This window comes from Boleophthalmus pectinirostris, unplaced genomic scaffold (genome assembly GCF_026225935.1).
Source record: "Boleophthalmus pectinirostris isolate CB_2022bp ecotype Guang Dong unplaced genomic scaffold, ASM2622593v1 HiC_scaffold_15, whole genome shotgun sequence".
Taxonomy (NCBI): Eukaryota; Metazoa; Chordata; class Actinopteri; order Gobiiformes; family Gobiidae; genus Boleophthalmus; species Boleophthalmus pectinirostris.
This window is the reverse complement of record NW_026571070.1, coordinates 14,283,263-14,293,392: the sequence shown is the minus strand read 5'-3', so window position 1 is coordinate 14,293,392 and position 10,130 is coordinate 14,283,263. Positions and strand designations below refer to the sequence as shown.

The following is a 10,130-nucleotide window of genomic DNA, read 5'->3' as shown; positions in this document are numbered from 1 at the left end:
CAGAATCTGAAAGCTTCCAATTGGTGATTTTCAGATTCTTGAGTCTCTTTCTCTCTGTCATGCTCTCAGAAAGGGGGCGAGAGATATTTTTCCTATTGATATAATTGTTCTACATAAAATAACCAAAAGGTAAAATTATTTGAACCATGAACTACAACAAAAAAACTGCAATTTAACAATATCAAATTTATCTGCCCCCCCCCCATCTGTATTAAAGGCACACTGTGTAATTTTTTTGTCATTGCTCTGCTTGGAATGTTCCATAATATCACATTAAACAGCTCTATCTTACATTTATTTAATTACACATGGTTTTATAGCTCAAAAATACCTAGAAAAACAGGGATTCTGACTGAGTGTGGTCACCTTTCCACGGATGTGACCTGTAACTTGTTCTGGTTTGGTCTCCATGAAGATAGAAAGGTTTAATACCATCCTGTGAAACATTCCAGAGAAAGAAATAACATCTCCACAAACACAATGCACCTTTAACTATAACTGGTGCACAGAGTATTGTTATGTCATCTGAAAGCCAGTAATTGTCCCATCCCTTGACCTCAGTATATAATTATAATTATAAACATTATAAACAATGCTATGGATCCAAACACACAAAAAAATTCTGAACATTCGTCAGATTTGCGCTCTGGGCTTCAAGCCGAGGAGCAGAAACTGAAGGAGAAGCAGCAGGAGCGGCGTGACCTAGAGGAGACTGTCAAACTGAACACTCGGCCATGATCTCCATGATCCACAGCCTGAGCAGAGACAAAATGAAGAATGACTCCAATGCGTCGCTATGACAACATTGTTTTTAACAAACGTACAGTCATGAAATTTTACATTTTTAGCTTAATAATAAAATGTGTAATCATACAAACACCCACACAAACAAACCATTGTGTTTATTTCCCCACTACATTTTCACTGAAGATGTCCATTTAAATGTAATGCACAGAATTATTGTTTTGAGCAGAATCTCCCAGCGAACAGAACTGTGTCAGTGGGAATGTGTTTGATGAAGAAAATGAAAGGGTGATCTGCATTGAAAGTGGCTCGTGGAGGAGGTATATATATTAATGTGCGTCCGCACAACATATGCACCACTGTAGCAGCAGCCGCCTCTGTTCCTGCTTCATTCACATCAACAACAGCTCTGTGGACGGCCTGGGACAGCATCAGGTCTTTGGCAGGTGACATTCCTACAGTGATCAATAAAAGAACGTCATGAATGCTCAAAACATGTTTTTTCATACAATAACACACATAAGTGTATTTGATCAAGAAACAATACATTATCTTTATGGCACTAAAAGTTATTTTGTTTCTTAAAACTACAACCCTCTATTTCAAGAAAACATCCGGGGGCCAGTATTTCAACACACTGAGTTCAGATAAAAATGATCAATATTTCCAAATCCCTGGATTCTGATCCGTGGAGCCGATTTCCATCCAGATATTTATACATTTTGCTGGACTGGATCAAAAGGATCCTGATCCTGATTGAGATTTCCAAATCCATCACTCCCATCAAGGGCTCAAAGACAGGAAACGGGAAGCATTTCACTGAAATAAGGAGGATCTTGGTGGATTTGTATCATTAATGGTAGAAATACCATGATTATTTTTAAGTCTAGTTGGTTAAAATCAGTTATTATGTTATGTTGTTTAACTAACTGCCACAGAGCTGTACAAGAAATGTGCAACACTAAATTAACTAGTTCATCCTGAGTCTGTTATAATATCAGAAAAATAAAGCACGCTTTAGGTTAGCAATGGGCCTCCTCCTCACCAGAGAAGTCACATTTGCAGTGGTCAAATGCGTCCTCCATGCCCATGGTCTTCAGGACCTCATTCAGCTCGTAGTTCTGCTCAATCCTGAATCGAGGAAGTCTCAGATCCACCTTATACAGGGTCATTTTGTCTCGGCGGGTCCACTCCACAAAGGACTCGTAGGTCAGCTGCTGCTCCAGCTGAACACAGATGTTTAGTCAGTGACTGAAAAGCATTTTTAGAGTTACTGCTACTAGAACTGTTGAACCAAAGCTAAAATTACAATAGATGGACAGTGTTCTTTGGGATCTAAAGACTCAGCGCTACTTTCTATACAAAGTGTTTGTACAGAAACTGGTAAAGCAGTATTTCAGTATTCTGCACAGATATCCTGGAACCGAAAACTAACAAAATTGATTCCAATAGATCGGTTTAAATTCATGCTAAAAGGTTTGGAATTTAGAGCTATAGTTTAGATTTTAGCTAATAAATTCTTGTAATTGTCTAAATGTATGCGTATGTACAGTTTGATCTCTGCTGTGTCTTGGCCAGAACTCTCTTGAAAAACAGAACTTTCCATGTTAAATAAAGGTACGTTTTTTTTTTTCACAATAATTTAGGGCTTATATAATTGAAAGCATGATTATTATAGTGGTATAAAATATACTCTAGTACAGGGGTCTCCAACCTGTAGCTCAGGAGCTACCAGTAGCTCTCCACCCCCTTCCAAGTAGCTCGTTGAGGGATTTCTGAATTACATGTATTATGCTGAGTAAGTCTAATTTGAATAATTAAATGCCTATTCCCATTGTACATGTATCATTTTGATGCCTAACTTTGTGCACTAAGTGGATAATGATTATGTTTTATAGGCATCTAACTGTGCCTCATCTAAGGCTCGCCGTAGCCCTAAATGACTTGTGACCACTAAAACTAGTAGTTCTCTGTCATTTTCGTTTTGTAAAAGTAGCTCACTGGAGGAAAAAGGTTGGAGACCCCTGATCTAGTAAGATTTTTGTGACTGTTAAAAGTCTATGTAGACATTTTTTTTTAAAATTTCGACTGATTTCACAGCCCTTGTCGACAAGATCAAATATATATATATATATATATATATATATATATATATATATATATATACAAAATAATGCAGTTTTAGGGATGTGTAAAACTTGCCTGGTAAATGCACAATGATACAGTATCTCTGCATTGTTTCTACTGTAGTGTTTTGGGTATTCTGGATCCCAGTCAAATGTAAAACGTATATTGTACCAAAGCTGCAAAATTACCTGATGATAAACGTAAAAAAGAAATAAACAATTTTTCAGAAGATTTTATACCTTGCACAGTACAGATGCACAGCAGAAAATCTGAGCCTCGTTATCATGATGGAGAAATATTTATTTATTTTTGTACAACCCTAGTAGTAGCAGTGGCAGGAGTAAACGTGGTAGTTGTACTTACCTTCTCCAGACCTGTAGTACTGTCCTTTATGTCATTAGGTAAAAAAAATGAGCATGCTTAGCTCACATGTATAAAACATCATCTCTATCACCTGTAAAAGAGCATAGTTTGATAGTTACAGTCTCATTGTTTAGGACTTGTTATATTGTGTGGTTCATTTACTTGCCTGGCAGCTGATTTCCTCAACTTTCCTTAACATGAACATCCCTGACTGGTGCATCATCTTCACTGTCTGAGTTTGACGCTGTAAATGAGAAAAATACAAAAGGAATATTGAAGGTTCGATATTAAGACAATTCCACAACATTGTAACATTTTTGACATGTGTTAACTAACTAACGAAGTTGAAATGACTAGAATAATCACATATATCATTGGCAAGCTATCCAAGTCCCAGACCTTCTGTTTATAGTCTAGACTGACCGTAAAATCAATAAAAAAATCGTTCTACAAATGTAAATTTAACATAAGCATTACAGAACACTGATCAGAGGACTAAACCAGGACCACATCAGGACTAAATATTGAAATTGAATGAGATTATTATATAAGTAAAATAGGAGGTTGATATGATTAACTGAGATTCAGGAGCAGGACCACGCCTCAGCCGCCCTCTTCTCTCACCAGCGAAACCACAACTCACCTCGACAACGCCTCTAATTTTCCAGAAGCCTATATGTAGCAGCCTTTCCCATCATCCCAGTTTGTCTCGGCTAACTCGACAAAGCACGAGAGGTCAAATTTGAGCTTTTGAAAACATCAAAAGTTCTGAAAATGCACTTGACTTGATGCACTTCTATGTTAGGTGGACATGTTATAGAAAGGTTACATTTCGCTTTTAATGATAAAGCAAACAATATGTAACAGTGTAATTTAATACATGTTTAATCTAATATTTTCTTACTTTTTAGATCTTAAGTTTTCAGGGTTAGGCATTCGTAAGTGATTTCACTTCAGCCTAAACCCCTTCTGTCATAGTTTTATGTGAAATGTTTCTAACAGTCTATTAAGTACAAGATTAAGTACATGTCTTAAAAAAAAAAATAAAAATACAACTACTACTACCTTGTTAAGTCTAAATTTCGCATCCCGTGTCTTCTCTTTTTCAAACTGCTTTCTCCAGTCGGCTTTCAAATAGATGGCATTCACCAGCACTAACTTTGCTGCACTGTCCACGGCACCTTTACCCAGCAGATCCTTAATTTTACCTGGGAAAAAACGTAGTAGTGGTAGTGGTAGTTGTGGTAGTGGTAGTGGTAGTAGTGGTAGTAGGTAGTGGTAGTGTAGGAGGGTATAGTATGGTGTAGTCGGTAGTAGTGTGTAATAGTGGTTAGTGGTGTGTGTAGTATGGTGAAGTAGTAGGTGGTGTAGTAGTAGTTCTGAGTGTGTTGGTAGTGAGTAGTAGGGGGTACGTGAGTTGGAGTGGTGTATTCTCGCTCAGTTCTGAGGGCTCAAGATGGAAGCTTATTGAAACAGAACTTTCATTTCATGTCATTTTCAACCTATTTTTGAACTTTTCCTCTCAAATTGCTTCTTGATTGGTTTAAAACTATAATTCATATTTACAACTGGTATTATCCCCAGTCAGGCTGGCACCACCTTGTGTCTCCGTCCAATGTCATTTCTCTCCCAGTGACTAGTGACTGTTTTGCCAGAACCGTGGAAGTTGTAGACCACACACTGACTAATCAGTGAAGAGCTGTGTGAAGCCATGACATCAAACTCAAGCGCCTGTCTGGGTCCATTTTGTGGAACAGCACAACAGTAAACAAAGCCGTCGAGATGAATGTAGATGAAGCCAGACATCTGTGTTGGCAACGGTTCCCGAGATTTAAAGCGGAACAAAAAGAATGTTTGGTGAATTTTATCAAGCGGAAAAAACGTTATTGCCCTTCTTCCTATGGAAATTTGGTAGGGGTGTGCAAAAAATATCAAAATATCGCTATATCGTATTGTTTAATGTGATGATACAGTATTGATATCGTGGGCTGCTGTATCGATATATCACCAAAAGTAATTTTTTTTTTTTATTTTACTAAATTATTTTGTTACAGCACTGCAGTTTTTTTTGATTGTTTAGAGGAAGGAAACTCATTTATCCAGCACATTTGACATATTCACTGTTTTGATGATTAAAATGTTTGTGTTTCTTATTAAATTTGCACAAGAAGTAGTTTCACAAAGACTTTTAGTATCACAGCCATGATTTAGCCTTTCTTTTAACTGAACTGTATCGAAATCATTTGAAATATACTGTATCAAACCAAAAGTGCACTGTATCGAGAGACATATCGTATCGTGGCCAGTGTATCGAGGTACGTATTGTATTGGCAACTTCTTAATAATACCCAGCCCTAGAATTTGGTGCATTACATACGTCACGACCAAACAGAAGGGTTTGGTTAAATGAAAAAAGTACCCACTTACCGTCAAGCGAACGAATCCTAACGCTGGGAGATCAGACGTTTTCCATGAAGTGAAACGAGCTGATGAATCAACACAAAATTATAGAATCATAAAAGGCTGGCATATGCACTTAAAGTGTAACTTAACCTTAGATAGTCAATATATTTGTTTTACTGATGCACAATCCATTTTTTCTGATTGGTTATTATCCCTGTCAATCCCATGAGTCAAAACTCGGGATTGAGAAATGAACTTCACTTGAAAAAGAGTTTGAACCTGCTCGTATCATCCTAAGCAGTTTAAAGTCCTTGTATATGAAGCAAAGCCAATTTTTTTATTTACATATTAGCTATCGGACCACCCCAATCTCTACATATTAACAATAAACAACCCCCTCCACACCATTTTACCCACTGGTGCATTTGTAATACTTAGCTCCACTTAAACTGCACTGCATCCAACGCTGGCTTCACACAAGCGCTTTACAGTGATAAATGATTAGGTCAAGTATGGCTAATTGGCCTCTCATGGCTCTGACGAAACCGCAGCGTCTACAGTGGACACGGGGTTTGTTTATTACACGCTTTGTGCTTCGGAACACACACTTACAGTAATGCCTGCAGTGTTAGGACATGAGCAATAATGTCAACAGGACTGACAGGTACAGGCTGGAATTGGCAAGTGAGAATTAACCTCTCAAACCCCATCGCCTGGCAGTTTACAATGGAGAAAAAAAAACCCCGGAAATGAGACAGGAGCTGCACTATATAGGCAGCTGTGAGAGTTGTTGATAGATTGTAGTGTTTTGGTACAGCGGAGAAAGAATGTATAGGCGCAGAGGAACTTGATAAGAAAGGGTTTTGAGAAAATAACTAAACCAGAAGAGCTGAAAACAAGCGGTAAAGGTGCGCTATGTAAGTTTTTGTCGTTGCTTGTTTCTATGGATGTTACTGCTCTGCCTGGAATGTTCCACAGTATGACATTAAACAGCTCTAACTTACATTTGTTTACATAGTTACTGGTGGTTTTATAGACCCAAAAATACCTAGAAAAATAGTCTGTGAATGGGGTTTAATGCCATATTATGAAAGATCTTAGACAAAGCAATACGATATCTGTGGAGAAAAGCGTTTGACGAAGCCTCCACCAGAAAAGTTACACAATGCACCTTTACGTCTGTGGTTATAGAGGTTGGAGATTGGCAGGTGGTGAAGAAGGAGCTGAGTCCAAAGGCAAAGCTCTCGATTCACTGGTCATTCTTCCCGGAATGCACTGATCTAACTTTTTTTGTTCCAATAACGCTGTCAGTACTGTGGCTTTCAGCATCTGTCGATACCCGATATCAACCGATACTAGGGCAGAGACTGAAAATATTCTTTATCCTCTTAACGCCGACTGTCACAAATATGCGACAAACCATTTGGTATCAAGATATAAGTCGAGAGAGCAGCTGCATCCCCCCAGTTTTGTGCATATGCAGGAACCTTTGGCAAGCACTTGTTTCTAGTTGTCGCAAATTTGCAACATACCCAAATTTCTATCTTTGTTTTTTGCTATAGTCAAATTGATATTCTCAGCTTAAAGGTTGTATAGAGGATTTTCCAAGGAATGAGAAATCCAGCGACTGTTTGTCCTTTTTCAAATGTTGCGCATGCGTGAAACCACCCCCCTCCCCTACAGCTCCTACGTAGAAACGCCTCCTCCCTCCTCCTCCTTACGCCAGAAACAGGTTTGTTTCTAGAAAACAAGTACTCATCGCTGCACATGACTTGTAAACAACTAACTACAGTGTTGGTTAGGCAAGGCGGAGAAGTGAGGAGCGGGGGGAGGGGGTGCGCGGAGATATTCCGTGCACCGAGAAGAAGTGAGGAGCATGGAGAGAAGAGCGAAATGGGGAGCGGAGAGAGGAGCAGGACGGGGTGCGCGGAGATTCCGTGCAAATGAACTAGCTACTACTACAACACGCAGCAGCAAGCCGACTCTTTCTTTGTATTGAAAATTACGTTTTCAGACATAGGATATCGCATTTGTGTCCTGAAAAACGTTTGTCTAACTCTTGGAAATAAAGTACGTTTTCATAATAAGCAGAAGTTTCCTGTCCAGGAGTAATTTGTGGACCAGTGCGTCAGTCTTTAGACCCTGCGTCTGCTTCAGTCGCGCCATCGCTGCAATGAATCTCCAAGAATCACCTTAGTTTGGCTTCGCTGCTTTTCCCCTTGTCTTCTTCTTTCAGCGACCTCAAAAACTGACTTTCTTTTGCGGCGAACTGCTCCTGGATTCTTGTCGCCATTGCAACAAACTTTGTGCGAACTGCGAGGAAGATATAGGTAAAAAAAGCCGCTAAGAACTGTTGCGTTGGTGGAGTAAACAGCGTCTGTGCGTCTTGCGTCTGTGGACTGCGTGACAGGCGTACGTAAACCACGTACCGGCAGCGCGCAGGCAAGTCAGTTACGCTTCAAATGTAGGGAGTTTTGATTGACAGCCTGTCAGCTAACAGATAACGAGGCAGTGTCGTTATCTATTGGCAAATGTTTAGCCCCACCACGTCCAGAGTTGATGAATTTGCTTACTCTTTTTTTTTTGGTCATCATAATTACAAAGCTACTGCTCTATAATGCTATCATTGACAATTTGAAACAATAAAAAACAAAAACAAAAAATCCTCCATACAACTTTTAATTTACCATCTACTTAAAGGCAAAGACACACACAAAACCTTATTATATATATATATATTATATATATTATATATATATATATATATACATCTCTATATAAATTTGCGGGTCCTAAGGTCAGCTACCATGCTCTTGCTTTCCCTGTAATGTTCCACAAAATGGTTTTCAATTTACATGAGATGCATTTATTCAATTATTTAAAAAAATAAAATAAAAAATAGTTTTACTGTGTGTGAGATCACTGCTTCACAGATCTGTAAACTGCCCTGGTGGCGTCTCCTGTTTATTTCTAATATTGGAGATACAGAAATAACATCTCCATGGAGACAAGTAACGGGCGATCTTCTACCAGAATAGTTCCACAGTTCACCTTTAAACACAAATGGCAGATGGGGTTATCATATAAAGGAAAAAAAAAAAAAATATTAAGAGGTGTTCTGTTGATGTCTTTTTATACTTGAATAAAATAAATTAACAAAATAAATAAATAAATAAAAATAGAAAGTAAAAGTACAGATACCAAAAAGCAAAAACATACTCAAGTAAATGTAAAGGTAGGACACGAAAAAATCTACTTAAGTAAAGGTTTTAAAAAGAACTTAAAGAGTAAAAAGTTAAAGTATTACACAGATTTTGAGATTTAAGGAAGCTTTAGATTTACTGATTTTGATCAAGATTTGTGCTGAATTTTGTTCAACTAAAACAAATGAATCAATCCGTTCTTTTAATTAGGTTTTTATTTGCATGTTTTTTGTTTTGGTCAAACTTAAAATGCGTTAAAATTCAATCCCTTTTCAGCAGGTCTCGAGCAATAACCATATTTTTACTTTTCAGTCCAGTTCAGAAACGTAGCGCAGTAGAAAATACAGATACCTGCTCTCAAATGTAGAAGTCCCTACTTTAAAATGTACTTAAAGGTTGTATAGAGGATTTTTTTTTGTTTCAAATTGTCAATGAAAGTTTAAAATACCATTACAGAGACGCAGCAGCCTTGTAATTATGATGACCAAAAAAAAAAAGAATAAAAATCTATCAACTGTGGATGTAGTGAGGCCAGATAAACATCAGCCAATAGATAACAAGGCTCCCTCATTTTCTATTGGCTGTTCGGTTGTCAATCAAACTCCCTACGTTTCTAGTGTAATTGACTCGTCGGCGCGCGGGGATTATGTGGTTTATGCAGCGGTTCTTAGAGGCTTTTTCAAACTGTAGCTTCTTCGCATTTCGCACAAAGTTTGTTGCGATGGCGGACGAGAATCCAAGACCAGTTCGGCGCAAAAGAAAGTCCGTTTTTGAGGTCGCACTGAAAGAAGAAGAGAAGGGGAAATGGAGCGAAGACAAACTGAGGTGATTCTTGGAGATTCCTTCCAGCGATTGCGCCAATGAAGCAGACGAAGGGTCTAAAAACTGACGCGTCAGTCGCTAAATTACCTCTAGACAGGTCACTTCAACGGTAATTCTGAACGCGCACTGGCTGTAAACAAACATGATTTCTAGAGTAAAGATGCGGGAGGAGATGTTTCTACTGAGGGAGCTGTGGAGGAGGAAGGTGGTGTCATGCATGCACAACATTTGAAAAAGGAGTCGCTGTATTTCTCTTCCCTTAAAAACATCCTCTATACAACCTTTAAGTAACGTACAGATACCTAAAATGCATACTTGAAGTGCAGTACTTTAAAACTTTTACTTTGTTGCATTCCACCAATCCATATAGGTCTATCTGCTCTTTTGTACCTTGTCTTGTTTTCCCTGCTACAACTTCCTGCAGGTGTTTATCGGTGCCATGAATCATCTGGCAAAGGTTATTTCAGT

General features: G+C 38.4%; 1 protein-coding gene across 3 annotated transcripts; it reads right to left on the bottom strand.

Moving 5' to 3' along the window:
• Nucleotides 1-791: 791 nt before the first annotated feature.
• On the bottom strand, nt 792-3,314 carry LOC110171017 (serpin B10-like). Of its 3 annotated transcripts, XM_055150752.1 has the most exons (4): nt 3,235-3,314; nt 2,947-3,059; nt 1,790-1,970; nt 792-1,199 (listed from the first exon to the last, which is right to left on the bottom strand). In XM_055150752.1, exons 3-4 carry the CDS (start codon nt 1,914-1,916, stop codon nt 958-960), a joined length of 369 nt encoding a protein of 122 aa, XP_055006727.1. In that variant the 5' UTR covers nt 1,917-1,970; nt 2,947-3,059; nt 3,235-3,314; the 3' UTR covers nt 792-957. The 3 variants fall into 3 exon arrangements, with proteins under 3 accessions (XP_055006727.1, XP_055006729.1, XP_055006726.1); XM_055150754.1 differs by lacking the exon at nt 2,947-3,059; XM_055150751.1 differs by lacking the exon at nt 3,235-3,314 and having other exon boundaries at nt 2,947-3,201.
• Nucleotides 3,315-10,130: the final 6,816 nt, after the last annotated feature.

Coding starts and splice junctions, on each gene's coding strand:
- LOC110171017 (XM_055150752.1), bottom strand. CDS start 1,916: ATGACCCTGTATAAGGTGGATCTGAGACTTCCTCGATTCAGGATTGAG. Junction 1,200..1,789: donor CTGCAAATGTGACTTCTCTG/GTGAGGAGGAGG, acceptor TGATCACTGTAG/GAATGTCACCTGCCAAAGAC.